The 25,179-nt window shown below is 42.3% G+C and overlaps 1 protein-coding gene across 1 annotated transcript; it reads left to right on the top strand.

The window, feature by feature from the left end:
- The first annotated feature begins 9,714 nt into the window (after positions 1–9,714).
- On the top strand, positions 9,715–25,010 carry MAJIN (membrane anchored junction protein). Its single transcript, XM_068556397.1, has 7 exons — positions 9,715–9,815; positions 12,284–12,329; positions 17,071–17,162; positions 18,527–18,590; positions 22,603–22,675; positions 24,163–24,280; positions 24,902–25,010. The coding sequence occupies exons 1-7, from the start codon at positions 9,715–9,717 to the stop codon at positions 24,945–24,947; spliced, it is 540 nt and encodes a 179-aa protein (XP_068412498.1). The 3' UTR covers positions 24,948–25,010.
- The last annotated feature ends 169 nt before the right edge of the window (positions 25,011–25,179 follow it).

The raw sequence follows: 25,179 nt of genomic DNA, 5'->3' as shown, positions 1-25,179 counted from the left end.
AGGCGCGCAGTGGGCGCGAAAAGACCAATGGGCGGACAAGCCCGGGAACCACGGAAAGGCGCTGAACTTCTGTGCCCCAGCGGGTGGGGCGCGTGGGGCCGCGGGCCGCTCTGGGTCTCGGCCTCGCGCGACCCCTGGACGCGGTCGCAGCGGCGCACACGCGCAGACCGCGGCCAGGCCTCGGAGCGCCCGCCCACCAGGTGACCCTGGAGCGCAGCTGCGCGTGCGCCAAGGGCCTGTCCGGAGCGCGGCTTGAACTGAGGCGCGGGCAGGCGGTCGGGCGAGTCGTTGAGTCAGCTAGCCAGGCTTCGTGAGAGGTCGGCGCCTGCCTTTTTCAGAGAGAAGTTCTTAGTGGGTACCCCGGCCGGGGCCACTTTGATGAGGCGCGAAGAACCCTTATGAGAAAGAGCCTGGCCGAGCCTGGGCGGTCCTTGGGTCTGAGGTAACGGCCGGCAGCGGCCTGGTGCTCTGGTAGGGTTGGCGCCTTACTCTGAGGGAGATTTCAGGCCCCAGCCCCACTCCACAGCCGCCCCCTGAGGCAGCCTTCGCAGCTCCGGGCCCTTTTGGAAGCCCAGTGCACACGACGCCTGGGCTGTGCCCAGCGCAGGGCCTCGTGGTCGGGGCGGCAGGCCTGGCGCACAGGTCGCAGGCTGTGGAGGTGCGAGGGGGAGCCGGGCGGGCAGGGAGGGAAGCCGGGCGGGCGCCACGAGCTGCGTCCACATCCCCTTCCACGGGCGAGTGAGCAGCGCCGAGGCGAAGATCCCTGTCTGGGGGCTGTTCTTGCCGCCACACCGCACCCAGCACGGAAAGCTGCCTCTGGCAGAGATCCAGTCTTCTTAGGCCCCCAGCTCCGCTCACCGCACCCTCCTGAAAAAAGAAAAAAAAAAAGCAACTTAAAAAAAAACCACCCACAAAAGTGATCATTCTGTCCCTACCGTCCTGTAACCCAGGCTTAGCAGTTGCCCTGAAAACAAGTCTTCCATCGCAACACATCTTGTCACATCATGTCTTAATGGTTTGAATGAGTTTCTGGCTTTCAGATGCCTGACTGAATCTGAGTCAGGGCACTCAGATCTCTCTGTTCAGCTACTCAGATCCTTGAATGTTGGCATCTGGGAAAGGTATACTCGGCCGTACATCCTGGACTTTTCTGAACTTTAGTTCCTTCATCTTCAGATAGTAAATCTACCACAATAGCCAGCAGTCTACCTAGAATCTCTCTTTGGATATCTCGTGGGCACCTTAAAATTGAGCATGTCCAAAAATGGACTCAACATCTTCCCCTCCAAAACTTACTTTCTAAGGCTCCTTTTTTTGGGAAGTGGCACTTGTACTTTTTCAATGATTTGTTCAAGCAACTCACAATTATCCTTATCCGTCCTTCTCCCTTACCCCATAAAGTCACCAAATCATGACTAGACGTCTTCCAAACCAGTCCACTTGTCTTCATCTCCACTCATCACTGTAGACCATGCTGTTATCAGCTTCTGCCTGGAACCACAGGAGTCTCCTGGCTGATCCTCTTTCATTTGTTCTGGTTCTGGGTTATTTCCCACATTACAGTCAGAGAGTTTGTTTTGGTTTTTTGTTTTGTTCGTTTTTTAAAACCCAAAGACATGTGGTCATGTCATCTCTCTATTATGCCCTTCAGTGCAGTCCTGTTTCTCTTAGGATAGACTTCGCAGTCCGTAACCTGGCCTATAAGGAAGGCCCTCATCCCTTCTCTGTCTGTATTTTCTCCCTGGATGATCTCATCCATTCCAATAGCTTCAAATAACTATCTAAACACTGATGACTCATTTATATTTCTATCCTGATTTCCATTCCTTGCATAGTAGGAGACCACCCCCTGGAAACATCCATTAGGATGTCTAACAGGCCTCTCACGCTTAACCAAAACAGAACAGAAAGAGAATGGCAAATCTTTTTTCTCCAGAATCCTTCTCCATCTCAGTAAAGGGTGTGTACCATTCCCTTCTAATAGCAGAGGCCAAAATCAAGAGCCATCCTTGATCCCCACATCTAGCCCATCAGTCTAAAATATACCCCAAATCTAACTAGTCACTAACTACTAAGACCTTAAAGTCCAAATCAGAAGCATCTTTCTGCTGGACTAGTACAAATCATCCTAACTAGTCTCCCTGCTTCTACTCTTGTACTCTTAATTACAGTTCATCTTCTTCTTGTCAGTCAGAGTGCTATTTCTAAAGCATAAATCAAAAAAAATTTCACTTCTTTTTATAAAACCCTTAGCATAAAATCTGAACTCTTTACAATGACCTACAGGCCTTATATGATCTGGCTCCTGCCTATCTCTGTGACTTCCTTTCTTTCTACTCTGTCTTCCTTCTCTGTGATCCAGTCACACTGACCTTTCTGTCCATTCAACCGGGGGACCCCAACCCCCAGGCCACGGACCGCTAGTGTGGTCCGTGGCCTGTTAGGAACCGGGCCGCACAGTAGGAGGTGAGCAGCAGGCCTGTGAGCGAAGCTTCATCTGTACTTACAGCCGCTCCCGATCGCTCACATTACTGCCTGAGCTCCGCCTCCTATCAGCATTATGGTGAGTTATATAATTATTTCATTATATATTACAATGTAATGATAATAGAAATAAAGTGCACAATAAATTTGATGTGCTTGAATCACCCTGAAACCATTCTCCCCCACCCCCAAAGAAGAATTGTCTTCCACGAAACCGGTCCCTGGTGCCAAAAAGGTTTGAGACTGCTGCGTTAAACTACCCATCATCACAGGACGTCTGTGCCTGCTGTTTTTTCCTGCTTGGAATGCTTTTCCCCTCGACTTTGTTGTTTCACTTTCCATTAAGACCTTAACTCAGCTGTGATCTCTTCTGAAAGGCCTTCGCTGGCCACGCTAGCTAAAGCAGCCTCCCAGTCACTTTCTACGACAAAACCCTGTTTTATTTTCTTCATAAAACTTACAGTACTTCAAATTACATTTATTTATTTATATGTTTATTACTGCTCCCCAAACCTCCTGAAATCTAAGCTCTTAAAGACAAGGAAACATGTCTTTCTTGTTACCCACTCTTATCAGTACTCAGAACAATGCCTGATACACAGTAGGCTCTCAAATGTGTGCTGACTCACTGCTTATCTTTGTAGTCTTAGTTCGTAGCACTGTCCTTCTTGCCGACTGTGTTCTGAAGTACTATACTTCTCTCTCTTGAAATTACCACGCTCTCTTTCAACTGAGGACTGTTGTATCTGCTATCTCCTGTACCCACATCAGACCCCACACCCACTCTCCATTTGTGTCTCCCCAACTCATACTCATCCTTCAGATATGAGTCACTTACTTAGAGTTCCCTGACCTCCATTCTAGGTTAGGATTCTCTGTCATGTTCCTATATCATCCTATCCTTTTTTGTAGCAGTCATCACACTTAAAATTATTTGTAAGCTCTTTATAGGCAGTGACCAAGTTCTTATTCTTCTGCACTTTATCTCCAGCACTTAAGTTTCTGGAACATAGGAGGCATGCAGATACTTGTGAACTGAATGAATGAATATTGAGTGAACATAAGATTGAGAGGATCAAATCAGGTAGAAATTAGGAGAGCAGTTAGCCTGGAGTGTAAGTTAGCTGAATCTGCCCTGCCTACTTCAGTAGATGTTTTTGAATCTTGTGAGGTAGGGATAGGAAAGCATTGTATAAACTGAGAGTGCTTTTATAAATATAAGATTTTTTTTCATCAGATCCCTATGGTCTGATGGTCTTTCAAAGTACAAAGCTTTATGTTTCTTAACAATAATGCCTGATTCTGTTATTTTAGAGCTATGCTTAGGTGGTAAAATATAAAGAATTGAGGCTAATATTGAGTCTAGGCTAATTCATAAGGTAGCTATATTCTTGACATCCTCAATTCAGCTGGACTATCTTGCTTTAGCAATACGTCTGAGTTTTAGTCTTGCCCTTGATGTGTGACCTTGGTCAAATTAGATGATATCCTCAAGTCACGTTTAATCTTTGTAAACCTAGTGAATACAATTCTTATCTCCCCAATATCTCACCAGAGTTAGATTAAAGTCAGTAAAATGTTGCAGGTTTCCTGTGTGAAATTTGCTCTCTTTATATGAAAAGTAATATAGTTTTTTATTAACTCAATTTCTTCAGAATCTGCCATTGTTTCATGCCGAGAACAAAGCTATATTTTAGAAGCTTTCTTTTCACACTTTCCTATATCTGTCTTCTGTCACTAAGACCCTTGAGATATGTACATCAAGGACTCAGAGTTTATAGCTCAAAATTGTAAAAGATGTTCCTTTCTCTCTAGCTAAGGATATTCTCTCCACCATTTGCCCTTCTGAAACTACTGATGCTTTTTCATCATTTTTAATCTTCTTCCTTACATTTACTGCTTCAGGGCAATTCACCCAGTGGTGTAACCAAAAAATAAAATGTCCCTCATTGCCTGCAATTTTACATCCAAATGCTTTTAGGGTTCCTGGGATTAGTAGGATTTTTAGAGGGCTGCAGTGAATTCAGTGTGATGTGAATGCTAATAGGTTGATCATCATGTAACAAGCCACAACTAATGGGCAGGTGGTGAGATGAGATACCATTCTGTTGCTTTTCTAGAATAAGGAGTACAGTCCTGGGCCTATTGACCAAAGATAGTTTAGCTATTAACTTTTAGGATGGTTAAAATGGAAGTGGAAGAGCCATTTATGTGTAAAGCCATTTAGGTGTAATCTCCTTTCTGGCCTATTGAGTTGTTCACTAAGGCCTTTTGATTTCATTTCAGGGCATCTTCCTACCCCTCTGTTAGAAGATTTAGTTATTCCTCCCCTCCCAAACAAAACAAAACAAAATCTGACACAGTTCCAATTGCAAATACATTTCTGAATAAATGCCAGTGGTGTTTTAAAGATTGTATCTTACCAGAAAGAGTAGGTAGAAATCTAATGAGAAAGAGAATGATATCAATAAGCATGGGAGTATCTTGGGTAGTCTTAGATCAGCCTCTTCTTGTCCTGTATCTTAACACTTGGATTTGTTTTGCTTTTAAAAACGCTATTCTTGGGACTTCCCTGGTGGTGCAGTGGTTAAGAATCTGCCTGCCAATGCAGGGGACACGGGTTCGAGCCCTGGTCCGGGAAGATCCCACACGCTGTGGAACAGCTAAGCCCGTGCGCCACAACTACCGAGCCTATGCTCTAGAGCCCGCGAGCCGCAACTACTGAGCCCATGCACCACAACTACTGAAGCCTGCACGCGTAGAGCCCATGCTCCGCAACAAGAGAAGCCACTTCAATGAGAAGCCCGCGCACTGCAACAAAGAGTAGCCCCCGCTCGCCGCAACTAGAGAAAGCCTGCGCGCAGCAACGAAGACCCAATGCAGCCAAAAATAAATTAAAAATTAAAAAAAAAGTAATAGAAAATAGTAGTTGCTTATCAATGTGAGAAAATATTGACACATTAAAAAAAATGCTATTCTTGTGGGATGAGGGTGGGAGGGAGATGCCAGAGGGAGGGGATATGGGGATATACGTATGCATATAGCTGATTCACTTTGTTATACAGCAGAAGCTAACACAACACTGTAAACCAATTATACTCCAATAAAGATGTTTTTAAAAAAAAGCTATTTTTGAAAAATATTTTATTTATTTTTGGTTGCATTGGGTCTTCGTTGCTGTGCGTGGGCTTTCTCTAGTTGTGGTGAGCGGGGGCTACTTTTTGTTGTGCGTGGGTTTCTCATTGCGGTGGCTTCTCTTGTTGCGGAGCATGGGCTCTAGGCGCACGGGCTTCAGTAGTCGTGGCACATGGGCTCAGTAGTTGTGGCTTGCGGGCTCTAGAGCGCAGGCTCAGTAGTTGTGGCGCACGGGCTTAGTTGCTCCGCAGCATGTGGAATCTTCCAGGAGCAGGGCTCGAACCTGCGTCCCCTGCATTGGCAGGCGGATTCTTAACTACTGCGCCACCAGGGAAGTCCAAAAAGGCTATTCTTTATTGAGTAACCTATGCATAGAGCACTACAATAAGCAGTTATACATGCATTATTTCATTAATCATCCTAATCACCCTGCAAGTGAGGAAACTGAGAATAGTTCCTTTTGAAAATAGAGTTTGAAGACAAACATGTGACTGTAACCCCTGCACCCCAAGATATAACCCTAAGAAGCTTTCATCAGGAAATCTTCCATTTTGGCTTGATGCCTTTGTACCTAAATTGAGTTTGCCTTGAGTCATCCAGAGTTATGAGAGTGACCAGGGATACAGTTTAATAAAATGACCAGTTGATGTGTTATAATGGAAAATGTGTGGGCCAAAGGAGTCAACAATCTCAGGGGTGCTAATCCTGGTTCCATGCTGAGTTACGTGACCTATAGGAGTCATTTCCTTCTTTGATGAATTCACTTCCTTTTCGTCCCCTCTAAAGTGAAAGGCACTTCCAGCCATAGGCAAGCATGAATCTCGTTAGGAATATAGATTTTCAGAGAGTCTGGATCTACTTCAGCAAAGGCAGACAGACCTCTGAAACTAGCCAGGGACTTTTGAAGGTAGAAGGAGAAGCTGAGCATCTGTCCTCAAACTCAGTTCTAAAACTTGGGTGTTGGATTCATAGCATCAGTGGGATTTCCCTATTTTGTTCCCCACACTCATTAGTGGTCAGAGAGCCTGACATGTTAGATCTGCTCAGTAAATGTATTTTTATTAAATGCTTATGAAAGCTCTTTTATTCTTTAACACTGTGGAGGGTTTTCCCATCAAATATCACCAGATATATTTAGTGACAGTACTTCTGTATGATCTTCTCCTTCAGCTTCAATAGTCAATATCATTATCCTCATATCACATTCAGCTTTGCTTCAGGTGCTATGCATTGACCCAGATGTTTCTTTATGTGAGACAAATTACTAAAACCTTAAAAAATCTTTCCCTTTCTAACATCAGTGCCTATGTGTCATTTAACTCTATTACTGGGGATTTTCAAGGAAAGATTCTTAATTGAGATTTGTCAGATTTTGTACTGCTATTAAAGCTAATCAGTTTTCTTCTCTTGAATTTGCTTTTCTAGTAAAGCATTAAGAAACACTTCAAATCTATCAAAACGGCTAATGTTAATATAATAATCCAGAGTTTACGAAGTGCTTTTTACAGCTTTATCTCATTTAATCCTCACAACAATTCCAGGGGTAGGTGTAATCCCCATTTATAGATGTAGAAACTGAGAAATGAAAAGGCTAAGTGACTTGATCAGGGTCTAATGACTGATAAGATGCAGAGCTAAGACTCAAGCCTTGGTCCTCCAATTCCAAATCCTGTGTCTTTCCCACTATACCATATTGCTTATAACTTCTCTTCTTTTGTTTTAAAGGCATCATGTTTTATGATCACCTAAAATTGGTTGAGAGTCTAACCCTTCATCTGCAAGATCTCATCAACTTAATGATAGTCCCTGGGACAGTGTCACCATGACTGCAGTACTCATGTTGGAAAATAACCTTGTGAAATCTTTGAACCACTACTACTATGTGGTTGTTTGGGATTGTGCTGTCTAATCTTTATTTTCAAATAGGTTAATTAGTGTGTGGTGTTTGTTTCTGAAGCAGGCAGCCAGCAATTAACAGGAACAGGCCCCAGCTAGAAGAGGGTTGTTTTTACTTCTTTCAGCCATCCAGCTGTGGCACAGCACATGAAGTTTCCTCTCTGGACCGTCATTTCCAGCAAATGTTCTTCATTTCCTTTGCTCTGATGCCCCCAGTCCTCAGTCTGTGGGGAAAGGTGACTGCATTTTTGAAGAACCCTCTGAATAATTAAGGGCTCAATTTTTGTGACAGCACCCTAAGTTTTACCAAGTGGACTCCCCGCTTACTTAGTAAAGTCATCTAGGACCAAAAACACCATCAAATCTGGCGTAGGTTCCTGCCATGCCTAGGGCATGGGGGATCAAGTTTTTCTCAGGATGTGAACGGTATTTCCTCTCTGGTAACTTTGCAGTTGGCACCAACTATTTCTTTTCACTTTTGACTGCAGTTCTAGTCTAAATAGTCTCGGGTTCTGGCTCCAGCCTCCTGTGATTCTAATCCCAAGCAGCCAAGATCAGACACTGGGATATCTCTTTACTGGCAGCCCCAGACTTAAGCTTTGGAAATTGTGGGAAATTTCATTCTTTGGCGCATAGATCTTCTGATTCTACCATACTAGAGTTCTCCCTGCTGAGTAGACATGGAATCAGGGTAATATGAAGGAAAGAATAATGAAAATAATCCTTTATGTGTGTATAATATTTTAGTACTTACAAAATGATTTTATATTCATTATCTCATTTTTTTCTTCCTAATAATCCCAGGAAAAGTGATTAAGACCATCAAGTCTGGATTTACACTGCCTCAGTTTGAATCCCAATTCCAACATTCATAGCCATGGGAAACTAACTTCATCTCTCAGTGCCTCAATTTCCTAATCTATCAGATTTAGACTACTTATTTCATAGGCTTTTTGTGAGGATTAAGTGAGATATATTTATAAGGCACTTAGAATAGGGTATTACAAAAAGTTGTTGTTGTTAGTTGTTGTGTAAATAAGTTGTTATTATTGTATAAATATAAACAAGAAAACCAAGGCCCAGAGAAACTAGGTAGGGACAATGGAGCTGAGATTAAAACACAAATTATTCTTACTTTGTGCCTGTTCTATCTACCCCATCTCAGCTGCCTCTGAAATCAATACCTTGCATTGTATATAGGTAGATTTGATCCTAGGAACTCTGGACATTTTACTCTCATTGTTTATTATTTAAACTTCCATATGAAGAGACAGAAAGTACAGGGTTTATTATCTCTACAAATAAAAAGAGGCGTAGAAAAGTCCTAGTGACTTAGAAAATCACAGTGTGCTTGATTCTTACTTCTGAGTGCATATCAGATGCTCTCTTGGAGTAGAAGAGACATGCCATACTTCTTTTTCCATTTCTTCCTCTCCTGAGTTTCCAGCAGAGAGGACCTTAAGTGAGCAGAGATTCTGGAATAGGAAAAGTAAAACTAGTAAGTGCTAGGAGAAGAGTGGACACTCTTATGGCACAGGGCACTCTCATAAGTGGTGAGGAAGAAGAGTAGTTGAGAGGTAGGGAAGATAAGGCATTCCTTGGCAACACTGGAAAACATTAGTATACATCCTTATTTACTGCATTGGCTGTAGCAGGGAGGTGTGCTAATTCCTAAACTTCATCTTAAATTAATAGCAGAGGTGTTCCCAATTGTGCCTCTTATTGGTGCATCCTTTGTTTCATTATTTGATTTGAGCCCTCTTCACCTTGACATAGGTTCCAGGGAAAGTGGGGGCAAGGGACAAGAACAGATTCAAGAGATATTTGGGAGATAGATTTAATCCTAACAAAAACCCTGTTAGTCATCAGATGTTAGTATCATTAGTCTCATGGAAGAGAAGTAATTTGCACAAGGTCATAAGGTAAACAGCAAAACTTCAACTCAGGTCTTTTGACTTCAAGTATAGAGATTGTCCCAGAATATCATGTATCCTCCCCATGCAGGTGGGGAAATGGTCCAGGTAATTAATATCAGAACTGAGCCTGGAACATAGGCAGTGACACTGAGAACTGGACATTATACTGATGAAGAGATGCTACAGATTAGGCAGGCTTTCTTTCCTGTACATAAGGAACCATATTTAGCTTTTTAATAATTCTCTAATATTTCTATTTTATTTAGGTTATTGTTTGGAAGCAATGAGTTTAAAACCTTTCACCTACCCATTTCCGGAGACGAGGTTTCTTCATGCAGGACCCAATGTGTATAAATTCAAAATTAGATATGGGAACAACATGAGGTAATTTTAAAACCAGGAGGGTAGTCTTTGCAAACACAGGTTAGTACCTTCCCACAGGTCATTCCTTCTCTGCCTTCACCCAGTCCAGGAGACTGGCTGAAGCAGCACCTTGTAGGACTCTTTCCCAGGTATTTTGTGTTCTATATATTTATTATTCATATAAGTTTTTAAATTAGCAATGGCATACCTTTGGGGTGGTGGTTCTCAAATTTTTTTATCTCAGGACCCCTTTGCACTCTTAAGATTGAGGATCCCAAAGAGTTTTTGATTAAGAGGGTTATACCTGTCAATATTCATCATATAAAATTGAAACAGAAAAACAAATAATTACTTATTAATTTTAAAATAATATAACATTTTATTAAAGTAACTATATTTTTGAAAAATTAATGAGAGGATTGACATTGTTTATATTCCCAGGACTTACCCCAGGAATGCAAGGATAGTTCAACATACAAAAATCAATCAACATAATACACCACATTATTAGAAAAAAGAGAAAAAAAACCACATGATCATCTCAATTGATGCAGAAAAGGCATTTGACCAAATCCAGCACCCTTTCATGATAAAAATACTCAAACTAGGAATAGAAGGGAACTTCCCCAACATAAAGGCCATATATGAAAAACCCACAGCTAACATCATACTCAGTGGTGAAAAACTTAAACTTTTTCCTTAAGATCAGGAACAAGATAAGGATGCTCACTTTTGTCACTTCTATTCAACATACTACTGGATTTCTAGCCAGAGCAATTAGTCAAGAAAAAGAAATAAAATGTATACAAATTGGAAAGGAAGAAGTGAAACTTCTCTGTTTGCAGATGACATGGTCTTTTTTTTTTTTTTCTTTTTTGGCTGTGCTATGTGGCTTTGCGGGATCTTAGTTCCGTGACTAGAGATTGAACCCACGCCCTCAGCAGTGAAAGCACAGAGTCCTAACCACTGGACCGCCAGGGAATTCCCGACATGATCTTATATGTGGAAAAACCTAAAGAATCCACACAAACTAACAAAAAACTGTTAGACCTTATCAATGAATTCAGCAAAGTTACAGGATACTAAATCAACATCAGTTGATTTATATATACTAGCAACAAACACTCTGCAAAGAAAATTAAGAAAACAATTTTGTTTACAATAATATCAAAAAGAAAGAGTACTTAGCAATAAATTTAACCAATGAGGTGTAAGACTTGCACACTGAAAACTACAAAAAAATATATTTCTGAGTGAAATTAAAGGAGACCTAAATAGAAATGTATCTGTGGGAATTCCCTGAGTGGATAGGACTCAGCAGTTTCCTGCCGGGGCCGGGTCTAATCCCTGGTCAGGGAACTAAGATCCCACAAGCTGCACAGCGAGGCCACTTGATTTTGTAACCTGAAGTGTTTCGTTGGTCATTTGAAAAATATTGGTTCACTGGCTTATGCAGATTGTTCAAATGTCAACACATTTCATTATATAATATCAAAAAATCACATTTGCTAATATCACTACTAAACTTGTCAGAAAAATGCCTAAGTATTTGGAAGCTGTCAACCCCACAGTGGTGGATAGAAGTTTTCCAAAATTCAAAATTTTGCTTGAAATCCCAAAATTTATCCTTAACAACAAATACTGTCAATTGTTTTCCTTAGATTGATAAGCTCACTGTTCATTTTTGAGAAAATGTCTGTCACATTCCCAAGTCTGAATAACAATCATAGTTTATCTGTCAGCTGATCATTCAAGTAAAATATCATGAAAAAGCAAGTGGTTCAGTTTGCAACTTAAACAGTTGTACAGGTGCTTTTTCTCAAGACAACCATCATCTTCTGGTATGCAGCAGAAATGCTTTATGCATACTTCCTGTTTTATCACATAATATTAAAAAGACATGTATTCAAGGGTTGAGATTTATAGAATTATTAATTTTTCACTGCTTCCTCTAGGATATTAAATGAAACTGGATTTTTTTTCCTGTGTGGTGGTAAAGATGACTACAACTGCTAGTTCAGTTTAGTGCAACTGGCTAGATTTGTGCTAAGGCACCAGCAATTTTGCCCACCATTGATTTTGCACTACAGATTACAAATGTTAACATAGTGAGAAAGGCAAATAACATCTTAATATTATTATGAAACTAGTTTTGCCCTTGGAGACTCCTTGAAAGGGTCTTGAGGACCCCTAGAGGTCCACAGACTGCACTTGTACAACTGGTCTAACAAATTATTAACTTTCACAGTGGAAATTTCAGGTCTTGGCGGGTTAATGGAGAAGATATTTTGGTACAGCCTTATACCAATTCTCAGACCACACCACCTAGGTGATCACTTCTTCCCTTGAGCACTGTGTCAGCACACACAATTGTTATTTAGCTATGTTTCCTTAGCTCAATGGAAGTTTCATTTTTTGCTCTACTAGAGTCTGTTGTCTCCAGAGCTTTCCTTCTTGGCTTACTTATCTCTTGTCTGTTTACCTTCTAGAGGAGAAGAGGTAGAAAACAAGGAAGTCATCGTCCAGGAGCTAGAGGTAGGGAAAGAAGCAGACAACATCTGGGAATGTTATTCTTTGAGCTGAGGATGCGTCCATATTCAGATTTTAGTTATTTCCAGCAAACTGAGTCACAACCTCCACTTGATTACTTGGCTTCTCCCTGCCACATTTCCTCTGCAAAGAAACTTTACTGTTTTTCCAGGGAAATTAAAGCCTATACTCTTTCTCAGTTCTCCTAGTTGAAGTGTCAGCACCTTTGAGTTATTTTGTTTCCACTAGAGTTCCCAGCCATGGGCAGCTCTCTCTTGTGGCAGCTGGCAGTAGAGAAAGTTTCCGGAGGACTGCAGCCTTCCAGGGCTCTGGGAAACCTCACCATCCCAACCACTGTCTTGTACTTGACGTTCAGGAAACTCAACTGTAAATACACAGACAAGGCTGCTGTGTGTTCATTTTAATTGGAAACATTTGCAATTGCTTTATTCCCACTTCATTTTCATTCCTTTGCTACCCAGCTCCTCTAGCTTTAGATCCTCCCACAGGAAGAAGACAGAGAAGGTGGGCAAATTCGCAGATTGGTGAAAGCATTGGAAAAGAAATTAGAGTTCTGGGGGATGGCCCTGGATTCCAGTCCTGGCTGAACCACTAATTAGCTGTGTGAGCCTTGGCAAATCATTTATCTCTCTGGGTCTTAATTGCCTCATTCATAAAATGAGAGTTTTAAACTAGCGTATTCTCTTCTAACTTCACAACTGAGTGATCTATGACTGTTGTGATTTATGAAGACATATGTTGCCACATTACAAAGAATTTGAATATAATTACATACACAAACATAAAACTCTGTGAAACCAAAGTCTTAAAGGTACCTGTGGCTCTTCAGCTGTGTGTTGTAAGATACATTAAGATCTTTGAGGACTTCAGAGGCATCATTATAAATAACAATTATTTTAATATAGGACCATGACAGTTTTCTGCTTATTTTATTTATGAGTAGCGCAGAATTTATTTCACTTTGCTTCACTTAATATGGGCAGAGAAAAGCTCAAGGCAGCATAGTAGAGTGGAGAGAGCTTAGACTTTAGAGCCAGTGAAACCTGTATTTGAACTCTAGTTTTGCCTTTACAGTGTGACTTTGGGAAATTTGTCTGCCTTCTCTGAGTCTGTTTCCTTACCTGTCAATGAGATTGATAAATAATATCAGTTTTCAAGGTTGTGATGAGGATTAGAAATAGATGTATGCAATGCCTGCCACACAGTAGTTCAACTAAGAGTAGCTAGAGAGCACTTATATCCATTTATAATCATATTTAAAGTTTTTGAAATGCTTTTTATATGTTCTTTTTCTTACTCTCATTAGTTTTGAGGCAGATGTTATCATCCTTTTCCACTCATTTTGAAAACATTTATTTATTTATTTATTTTTAAATTTATTTTTGGCTGCGTTGGGTCTTCTTTGCTGCGTGTGGACTTTTCTCTAGTTGCTGTTGTCTTCGTTGTGGTGCACGGGCTTCTCATTGCGGAGGCTTCTCTTGTAGTGGAGCATGTGCTCTAGAGCGCAGGCTCAGTAGTTGTGGTGCACAGGATTAGTTGCTCCACGGCATGTGGGATCTTCCTGGACCAGGGCTCGAACCCATGTCCCCTGCATTGGCAGGTGGATTCTTAACCACTGCGCCACCAGGGAAGCCCGAAAACATTTACTGATAGGCAGTTTAGTCTAATGGTTAGGAGTGTAAGCTCTGGAGCCCCACTGCCTGGGTTAATATCTTAACTCCATCATTACTACCTGTGTAGCCTTCTATGAGTCATTTTACCTCTTTGTCTTAGTTTCCTCATGGGTAAAATGGGGATGATAGAAGTGTTTATGTTATAGAGTTTTATGAGTGTTAAATTCATTAATATGTATAAAAACAAAAATATTTGCCATAGTGATTACTCAATAAATACTAGCTATTAAAATTATAAGCTAGATACTATTCTAATAGAGATCATACAAGATGAACATGACACAGTTTCCGTTTTCTCTGAGCCCAAATATGAGGAAAATGAGGCTTAGAGAGATGAAATGACAAAACTGAGACTGAAATTCAGATTTTTTTCCCATAGAAATTTAGTAGTCTTTTCATGATACCAATTGTTTAATTAGTATATACTAATAAGCATAGGTTAATTAGAGACTAATCAATTCAGATTTAAAGAGAGTAGAAGAAAAGATTTGACTTAAGCAAAAGCAAAATAAGTATATGTACATAAATACCAGTATTATTCACTAATCCAGTATATATTTGTTGAGGACCTGTTATGCTTCATCCACTAATGGCAGACACCATAGAAGGGATGCTAAGATAAATCAGGTGTATATTCTACTTCAAGAAGATTTCTCAGTAAGGAAAATAAAAGTATGTACAAAATAAAAATATGTACAATAAAAATATTCCCTACATAAAAATATGTAGGGATGGGCTTCCCTGGTGGCGCAGTGGTTGAGAATCTGCCTGCCAATGCAGGGGACACGGGTTCGAGCCCTGGTCTGGGAAGATCCCACATGCCGCGGAGCGACTAGGCCCGTGAGCCACAATTGCTGAGCCTGCGCATCTGGGGCCTGTGCTCCACAACAAGAGAGGCCGCGACAGTGAGAGGCCCGCGCACCGCGATGAAGGGTGGCCCCCACTTGCCGCAACTAGAGAAAGCCCTCGGACAGAAACGAAGACCCAACACAGCCATAAATAAATAAATAAATAAATAAAATTTAAAAAAAAAAATGTAGGGAATTCCCTGGCAGTCCAGTGGTTAGGATTCAGCCCTTTCACTGCCGGGGCCAGGGTTCACTCCCTAATCAGGGAACTAAGGTCCTGCAAGCCACGGGGCATGACAGAAGAAAAAAAAAAAAAGTACATGGAATATAGTAAAGGCCCAAGGCTAACTACTGTGAAATTTGAGACTAATAGTTAATAAAACTCGGGAAATCAGGGAAAACTTTCTGGAGGAGATGGCTTTTGAGCTGTATCATAAAAGGATAGGTCGAATTTGGTCATATACTGATGGGTTGAAAGGGTATTTCAGGCAAGAGCATAGAAATAGAGAAGCAGAAGGCATATTCAGGGAACAGCAAGTAGTTCAACTTTAAAAGCATATAGAGTATGTGAAGAGCAGTGATAAGGATAAATTGATAGATTGGCTGAGATTAGACAGTATTAACATCATTTCAAATTTTTTTTTTCAGGATTCTATTCGTGTGGTCTTGGGAAACCTGGATAATCTGCAGCCGTTTGCTACAGAACACTTCATTGTATTTCCCTGTATCCTTTCTTTACTGGGTGGAAATGAACTACAATTCACACTGTAGATTCAAATGGAAGCAGCAAACACATAGGCAGTTTGGAGGGTAGGTCAGGGAAACCAGAGGGAGTCTTTTCCCTAAAATAGTACTCAGGGATTCGTACTGGCTTCTTTCCTCACTCCTTAGCACATTTCCCAGATAAAAGCAAATGGGAGAGAGTGTCCCACCTGAAATTCAAACACGGAGAGATTGTCTTGGTCCCTTATCCATTTGTTTTCACTCTGTACGTGGAGATGAAATGGTTTCATGAAAACCTGTCAACTGGTAAGTAGAATGATAGAAGTGTAGGTGGTGGAGAAGAAAAAAGGGAAGGTTGAACATCCATGGGTTAGCAGTGCAAGCTGAATATGGTGAAGCAGTCAGCCAGATTGGGCGCCAACACTGGCAGTGCGGAAGTCAGGAGCATGTGCTCCAAACTAGACTGCCCGCTTCAAGTCTTGGTGGCTTTGCCACTTAATAGCTCTGTGACCTTAGATAAATTACTCAGTCTTTCTATGCCACCTTTGTGAAATGATGAAAAATAATAATAGTACCTGTCTCATTAAGTTGTTAAAAAGATTAAATGTATAAATACTGGAAGATGGAAAGTACGGTGTGACTTAGAATAATCATTCAATGAGAGATACTTACTATATAAATAATTCCTCCATTTTAGAGTATTTAATGACTTTCGCCTTAGTAGTATCTTAAAGATATCTCCCAATTTTTAATCTCTGGGGGCCACCGCTATTTTTACAAATAGAGGGATAAGGAGACACCTGCCAGTTTGATTTGAAAAAAGGTACAAAGGCCTTACCTCAAAATAATCTCCTCAATTCATTTGTCACTCTGCTGAAAGTTCCACTTTTTTTCTTTCATAATAGGGATCATCCCCTTTTAAGTGACATATAGTTAGAATATAGTACGAATCGAACTATTTTTAGCTTGTAGATGACAGTAGTTCTAAAATAAGGGAGGAAGAAAGTTTGAGGACACAGTATTTGTAGGAAAAGTGGTACCAGGTGGTAGGGAAAAGGGCACACACCAAAGTTTTGTCTAGGACCAGGTCTAAGACGTCAATGATAGCCAGAAAGTCTCGATCCATTATGACATTCAAATTTTCTGTTGCAGGAAAACCAGTAAACAGCAGTCCTCTTGGGTTGGTAAGTTTACCTTTTCTGTAAGAAATGAAAATTGCCTTTATTGCCTTCTGTTGTCCCAAAAGTCCTGCTCTTGTCTTTTATGCCCCTTGGTTGTTGCCCAAGTCCAATCAGAATTGTATACGTGAGACATTCTTTTTCCCCTTGGCTAGATTTCTGAGACTATGTCTACCCTTACTTGCAAAGCTGGTGTTAAAAGTTGCCTTTGGCAATTTAAAGATGGGGAGTTCTCGTCACTGTGCCCTCATGTGAGCAACTCTGGAAAAGGAAGAGTCACAGGAAGTGTGGTTCCTTTCTAAAGGTCCTGGCAGAGAGGAAAGCAGCAGGAGCCATGACGAGGAAACGAAAACACGCAGAAGCGCCCAGCTCCCCAACCAGGCCAGGGCTGGACAGGTCAGTGGTTTTGGCAGAGGGGCTAAATCCTGCATCCTAGTTAGGCTTTGCCAGCTGTTGCTGCTGGTTGATCTTGTCCTTGGGAGTGTCACTCTCTGTCTCAGGGCTTCATTCATACCTGCCTATTCTAGTGGGTGGACTAAGAGAAGGAAGCAAGTTGATGTTTGCAGTGTAATTGGAACACGGTCCCTTCCTCAGCAAAGTAGAATTCTTCTGTTCATCAAGATGAAGACTGAGGGAATTCCCTAGCAGTCCAGTGATTAAGACTGCGCTTCCACTGCAGGGGGCACGGGTTCGATCCCTGGTTGGGGAACTAAGATCCCACAAGCCGCATGGCACGGCCAGAAAAAAAAGATGAAGACTGAGAGGAAATGTAAACATATCTGTACAATTGAATCCAACAAATATTCAGTGAGTACTTGCTATGGTCGTACTATAGGAAAACACAGAAGGCACAAGATACGAAGTCCCAAAATATTATCCAAGAACATAGAGAAACCCTCAAAAGAGTGAGAACGAATAAAATATAATCTTATTTTACCCAGTTAGCAGTAAACTTTTGGAACTCTACCTTAAGAGGTAGTACAGACTGAAACATAAATGTCTGCAACAGGATATGCATCAATTACTGGGTGAGGTGCTGCGAATTAGGGGGAGTGTTAAGCACAACCCTTAACATGTTGAAGTTGCTGTTGTAGAGGCTACTTATTTTCTTCTTTTGATTCTCTGTCAGGGACGGAATGAGTCAGTAAGACAATTCAGTTGTTCATGTTAGCACCCAGAGAGGGATGATGGAATAATCCAAGGTGTGGTTTGCTCCCAGCCCAAAGTGCTTTCAGCCCAGGTTCACAGAAAGCAGCTGTTCTTTTCCTGGTACTGTGTGGGCCCCAAGACATACAGGAGCAGTGAGGGTAGACCATGAAGGAGCTGACCCCTACACCCTCCAAATGCACACATCGGTGAAGAGTTAGGAAATTCCTTTCCCAGCCAGGTGGGATGTGAGGGTACTTGGAGGTATGAAGCTTTGGTCAGTTCCATTTGACTGAATTATCCATGGAGATGAGGCCTCACATCTTCCCTTTCTCTGTGTTTTGATGCACAACCAAGTATTTCAAAATCTGATACCTGCTGTCAATCACATTTTCCCTTTCTCAACCCCTAGATCCCAAAATGTCTCAAACTGTGATTCTACTGTGAATTAAAGCAGCACCCAAAGAGAGTTTGGCCACACAATTTATTCTGCAGGCCAGGAGTGGCATAAAAATAGCCAACCTGCTGAAATATTCATTTGGGCCACATTTGCTTGAATGTGGTGATGTTGCTGCTGCCAGTAACACTTCCTGGGCTTTTTTCTCCCACCTCAGGCCCAAGAAGGGGACTTCCAGCCAAGAGCTCAGCAAAAAGAAGGCCCCTATGGAAACCAGGAGGGTAAGCACCAAAATGGAGACTTCGAGACTCTTGGCTATTTCTGCTCAATTACAAGTCAGGATTCCTGTTACCAGCACATCTTGATCCTTAGTACAGACTGAATTCACTGGACTCATTCTCACGTTTCACCATCTGCAGAACAACTTTCAACCATTCCACCCTCACCACAACCTGTCCTAAATGTAGCTGCATAATACACACATTGATGAATCCTTTTGTTAAAAGGTCTTCTCTTAGCTTAAAAAGCTGCTTTCTTATACTCTGCAGTTGAAAAAGAAAATAGATCTGTTGAATTGAGGTGGGATCCAGCTTAGAATTTTTTTTAGAAAACTTTTTGCCTTCATCTGCACTGGACTCTGAGTCTGGGAACATCTAGTTTTTTGGTTTTGTTTTTTTTTTGAAATTTTGAATTTTATTTTATTTATTTTTTATACAACAGGTTCTTATTAGTTATCTATTTTATACATATTAGTGTATATATGCCAATCCCAATCTCCCAGTTCATCCCACCAACCCCCCACCACCACTTTCCCCCCTTGGTGTCCATACGTTTGTTCTCTACATCTGTGTCTCTATTTCTGCCCAGCAAACCAGTTAATCTGTATGGGAACATCTAGTTTTTACAGACAAAATAGGTATATATCAGCACAGGATACTGGTAAGAGAAAACTTCATTTAGAGCAGTGATGGTCTGGCCCTAATAATATATGATTTCATTTTGTGAGGTCTGCTCTCCATTTAGATATTCATACAACTGCTACTCCTCCATTTCAGGACTCCTTTTCCATAGTAGTCTCTAAAATAGTGCCCTTTTTCTTGAAATAGCTGTTATTTGTGACTTTTCTTACTTCTCTGCCATCGCTCCAAAGCAGCTCTGACCTTAGGTATCCAAACATTCCCAACTCACCTCCCTCACCTTCCCAGGATCTATAATATGATCAGTTATTGAACAAACATTTACATATGCATTCATTCCACAAACATTTACCGAGTGACTCCTATGTGCCAAGTACTAGAGCTATCACACACACTCTCCCCGAAAAATGCCAAAAGTGTAAAGCTGGGCAGACATTACTGATAAATGTGCTACGTGCAGGAATGAAGAAAGCACAGGGTACAAAGGGACCACAAAGGAGAACCTCATTCAGACCAAGTGGATGTGAAAGAGAGTTCCCAGAGTAGCTCAGAGTAGCTCAAAGAACTAAGGCTAAGAGGAAAGAGTACAGTGCTTTTGGTGGCTGGAAGCCAGTGCACCTGGCGCTTAGAGGACAGTGCTGAGAAATGTCACTGGAGAGGTCAGCACGGGCTGGATCCTAAAAGGCTTTAAAGCCACCTTCAAGATCATAGGAATTCCCTAAAACATTTTAAAGTAGAAAGTGAAGTGATTTTCATTTCTAAACAATTCTGTCTCCTGTTAGCAAGGCATTGTGTTAGGTGCTGGGGTGCACCCAAACATATAAAACCTAGTTTTTTTCCAGGAGCTTATTAGCATTTAGTTGGGAGTAGAGTGAACCCTTAAAGATGAAGACCTCTGCCTCTGTGGGCGGGGGCACAGTACAGAGCCCTGTTGTGCCCATGGCCAGCTGGCCCATGGAGTGATTTAAAGCAGATGGTTTCCCTCTTCTATATTCTCGTCCTTTAGAGAGGGAAGAAGAAGAAATTAGAAAGTACAAGAAGAGTACATGAAGCTCTGGAGAACAAAGACACTTTATACAACCAAGATAATTACTATTAAAGGAACATTTCCCTCACTCTCTACCCTTTGTATCTTCCTATTCTTAGTTTGACACATCATCTCCCTTAAGAACCCACAGTTTCTTACTCAACATAATTACCTTTTCAACCTGATACTGGGTTTAGAAAAAACTCTGAGCAAAAAAAAAAAAAAAAAAGGAACATGTTTATTGATTTTGACTCAAAGCCCAAGCGGTCTCCATTGTAGACCCTGTTCCCGGAGAGCAGACTTCTCCTAAATTAAAGTGATCACAGGGACTCTTAGTGTAAGTCACTTGAGCCGGAAGAATTGAATTTACTCCTATGGTCCAATGCCTAATATCTTCTCTTCCCTTTGGGGGAAGTTAAGGTGTAGAAACACAGCGTGGATTGTGCACATCTGTACACATAGGGAGCCTGTGCAGGGAAAGCTTAGAAGAATACAACATATACCTGAATAAGGTCTCTGTTTCATAAGAGGTGTTTTGAGGAGAATGGGACGGAAGGACAGACTCATTCCCTTTGTTACTTTAGCTCCCAGATCTAGAGATCCAGACTTTAAAAAGATAAAAAATGGGAGAGAGCAGATGAATGGACCAGAAGTGAAACAGACTGCCGTGCACATAGCTTTTTTTTCAAGCCTTTGCTCGAACTGCACTTCTAAGCAGATCTGACCCTGAACATACAGGGGACAACCTTGCATCAGGTTTTCAGGGTATTATGTGTTGTTGGATGTCCTAGATGGTACCCTCAGTCTTAGTTCAGGCTATAATGGTTTTCCTCTCTTAACAACGTTCGCCTGAGGAAACCTCTATCAAGATTTCAGGAGAGCACAAAGGCTGCCTTATGAGGGAAATTTCCCCTGGTTCAGAGGTAGGCTATACCTCTGCCCCAGGGCCTTTGCTTTTCTGGTCCCCACTACCAACCTTAGTAGATGCTTCCATTAGGGACAATGCAGCAGTATTTAAACCCCAAACCATAGTTTCCATACCTTACCATAGTAAGTTTGTGAGAATCATTCCCTCAAGCTAGAAATCAGATCTGGGCCCTCTAAATTTCATCTCCACCCTGTCTGGAAGAGATAGTCTCCTTCTCCCCAGAGTTCCCTTTCACTTTTATAGGAGTATGATTTAGGTGGCTGCCTATGTGGTCTGGGATTTGAGGGGTTTGTGGAAAAGCTTAACAGAAATATCAGCTTATGCTTAGGATGGGTGATCTGTCCTAATTTTCCTGGGATTGCTGTGCCTCTGCCTCCTAGATACACCCTTGCTATAGAATTCTTCACCAGCGGGACTTCCCTGGCGGTCTAGTGGTTGAGAACCTGTGCTTCCACTTCAGCGGGCATGGGTTCAATCCCTTGTTGGGGAACTAAGATCCCACATACCGCGCGGCGCGGCAAAAGAAAAAAGAGAGAGAGAGAATTCTTCACCAGCAAAATGGCTCAAGGAACTCCCCAGCACTGCTGGGCAGTCAAGCCCTCAGGTTGTGCCTGGGTGAGGGAAGTGGCCAGTTGGCAGATTCTCAAAGGAACTATATCAACCATGTTTCTGGCTACCAGGGTGTCTCCTAGAATATTATAGGCTTGGAACCAGGTTGTAGGATGTCCCCTTCAAAGTACAAAGTAAGGTCTATAGAGCAGTAGACAGAAATAATAAGATTGCTTATGCCATAGTCATGTTTCTGCTGCCCTGGCTCTAGCCATGTTGATCATATTTACATATTAACGGCAATGTGCCCTTGTATGTCATGTCCCTTTCTGGAATGCCCTGCTCTCTCTGACCCCTTGATGCCATCCACCAAGGCCCCATTTAAATAACACTTTCCCTGTGAAGTCTTCCTTGACTAACCACTACCCACTCTATTCATGTCCTCCTCAGTAACCAGGGCACTCTGTATAGACTGATGGAGTAGTCTTATCACACTGACTTATAATACTTAGTTTATACATCAGTTTTACCACATAGATTATACTTTTCTCCAAGGTAAAGTAAAGGTCCTCCTGATATCTGAAACCTCAATATTCTGTCCTTGGCAATAGTTGGCACTCAGAAACATGGAATGATAAGGTATACCCAGCTTGGTTTGTTCTTGGCTGTTAAATATTATGATTTTAGAGAGACAGTGTTTGGGAAGCTGATATGGAAAAAGGACAGTCCTATAGAAGGAAAAATAGAACCTGCCTGGACAGTCAGAAGACAGTCCCCAGCACTGATGTGACATCACCTTACCAGCAAGTAGCATTCAGACCACCAAGCTGTAAAGGAGTAAAATTTAAGACTTTTCTTGGTCTTTTTATCAGAACAGAGAAAGAAAAACCCAGCAGGAATGGCAGGAGACCTCAGCATTTGATATCACTGATGTTCAGGACCAGGGTAGGTTCTGGGAAATTCATATGTATTCTCCTCTAATAATCATCCTGTCCTCTTTTTTTTTTTTTTAACAAATTTATTTATTTATTTATATTTATTTTTGGCTGTGTTGGGTCTTCGTTTCTGTGTGAGGGCTTTCTCCAGTTGCGGCGAGCGGGGGCCGCTCTTCATCGCGGTGCGCGGGCCTCTCACCGTCACGGCCTCTCTTGTTGCGGAGCACAGGCTCCAGACGCGCAGGCTCAGTAGTTGTGGCTCACGGGCTTAGTCGCTCCGCGGCATGTGGGATCTTCCCAGACCAGGGCTCGAACCCGTGTCCCCTGCATTGGCAGGCAGATTCTTAACCACTGCGCCACCAGGGAAGCCCCCCTGTCCTCTTTAGTCATCTGATGTGCAGAGCAGCACAGAGCTCTGAGTCTGGACACGCTCAGTGGGTGATGTACCTCGCTCCCGTGGAGGTGCTTGTTGGCCATCCTCCAGTCTGGGGGCAGGCTCTTGAGTAATAGAAGCCCCCGCAGTTCCCAGAAGGAGTGAAGGAGGCAATGCATGTCCTTCTTGTGCTTCTGATAGCGAAACTGATGCTCCCACAGTTTCAGAACATTTCCATATTGTGTGGTAAGTTTTACAGAAGAGTTGGGAGGGATATGTTTCACTTTTCTATCCTGGAGAACAATCTCTGGGAAGCTGTCTCTCCTCCTCTCCCCTTTGGGGCACTAGTATTAATATTGAAGGTGCAGGTGGATGCTTGGCAAGGGCTGGGAATGCATGTTGAGGTATCGCTCTTTCAACTTGCTGATCTTTCACTCAGCATGAGGATTCGGTATGGATGCAGTTATCACAGATGCAGTCCTGTGAGCAAGTGAGTTCTTCAGTAAGTTGTCATTCCATGTGTAGACACACCAGCCATGGTAGGTGTCTAGGATTTGAGCAGTGTAAAAATCTCAGGGGCAGGGCTTCCCTGGTGGCGCAGTGGTTAATAATCCGCCTGCCAATGCAGGGGACACGGGTTCAAGCCCTGGTCCAGGAAGATCCCACATGCCACGGAGCACCTAAGCCCGTGCACCACAACTACTAAGCCTGTGCTGTAGAGCCCGTGAGCCACAACTACTGAAGCTCACGCGCCTAGAGCCCATGCTCTGCAACAAGAGAAGCCTGCACACCGCAACGAAGAGTAGCCCCTGCTCCCCGCAACTGGAGAAAAGCCCACGCGGCAACGAAGACCCAACGCAGCCAAAAATAAATAAATAAAATAAATAAATTTATTTAAAAAAAACAAATCTCAGGGGCCTGACTTTGAAAATACTCCAAGGTCAGAATAGCACCTTACTGAGCTGAGATGAAATTGGGATGTCAGGACAAGCAATTCACCTGGCTTCGAATAATCCTGGTTTGAGGCTGCCCTGGGCTCATGCTCGGTGTCCTGCCTTCTCCTGCTCACATAAAAGTAGCCTGAGGACTGACACCTTTTCCCTGCCTGAGTGTTTTCCTTGCAGATTCTAAGTGGGGGGACAGCCGAGCAGGGAAGATTACCCCACCATTGCAGCAAAACGATCCACCTCCACCTGAAGGACGCACGGAGCTGGGAACCAGTGGCTTCTTTGGGTTTCTAAGGTAGGATAGACTTCTCTCCTGCCATCAAACTGAGACCCAGGGCAGTCCAGCTCCAGAGCCTGCCCCACTGAGTCTCTCAGGGAAATTAGAATACAAAAGAAAGCAGATTACCTGCATAATCTCTATTTTGTGCGGGATAAATGATGGAAATGAAGTGAGCATGAGGGCCCTGACTGTGAATTTAACAAAGACTGTGTCTTGTTCATTTTTACACAATCTACCCCACCCCGATGTGCCCAGCATTGGACCTGATTCCACAAATGCTGCTTGGACAGAATCTATTCTGATCGTGCTTGGGTTATTCAGATGATTTCGTTACCACAATGTTTCCATTCTCCCCTCTGAATCTAGGCTGTCTTCAGAGTCCTTTTTGCAGAGTACAGTTAGCAAATCCCTTTATCTATCTAGAGCTCAGCCATACCATTGCAATTATTCTTCTTTATTTCCACCTCCTGAGTATACTCTAACTTGGGTACCTTTTCAAATGCTGTTTCAGACTTGAATTTCCATTCAGTGGTCTCAGAGCAAAACTGCCCTAGCTAATAATGGAGCCCTAATGGGACCTGGGAGAAGGGAAGTGGACCTCTAGAGTCTCAACCTGCTCTGCTCTTCTTCCTGCAGCTCTCTCTTCCCGTTTCGGTATTTCTTCAGAAAGAGCAGCCAGTGAGCCTCCTAAATGCAGCGGTGGGAAGAGCATTATCTCCTGCAGCGACTCCTCCCACTCCACTCTCTGCTTATGACATTCCAGTCATGGGGAATGAGAGCCCCAAACTCCCTGAGTCCTCTTGTGGGTTTGTCCTTTACAATGGAATGTCCATTTGCCTCTTTACAATGGAATGTCCTTCCCCAATTTAAAACACTGAGAATGTAACTTTCTAAAATGCCAGTTAGGTCTTTCA

The sequence above is a fragment of the Eschrichtius robustus genome, chromosome 11 (genome assembly GCF_028021215.1).
Source record: "Eschrichtius robustus isolate mEscRob2 chromosome 11, mEscRob2.pri, whole genome shotgun sequence".
NCBI lineage: Eukaryota > Metazoa > Chordata > Mammalia > Artiodactyla > Eschrichtiidae > Eschrichtius > Eschrichtius robustus.
Note: the sequence above shows the minus strand (reverse complement) of the source record. Positions and strands in the feature narration are given on the sequence as shown.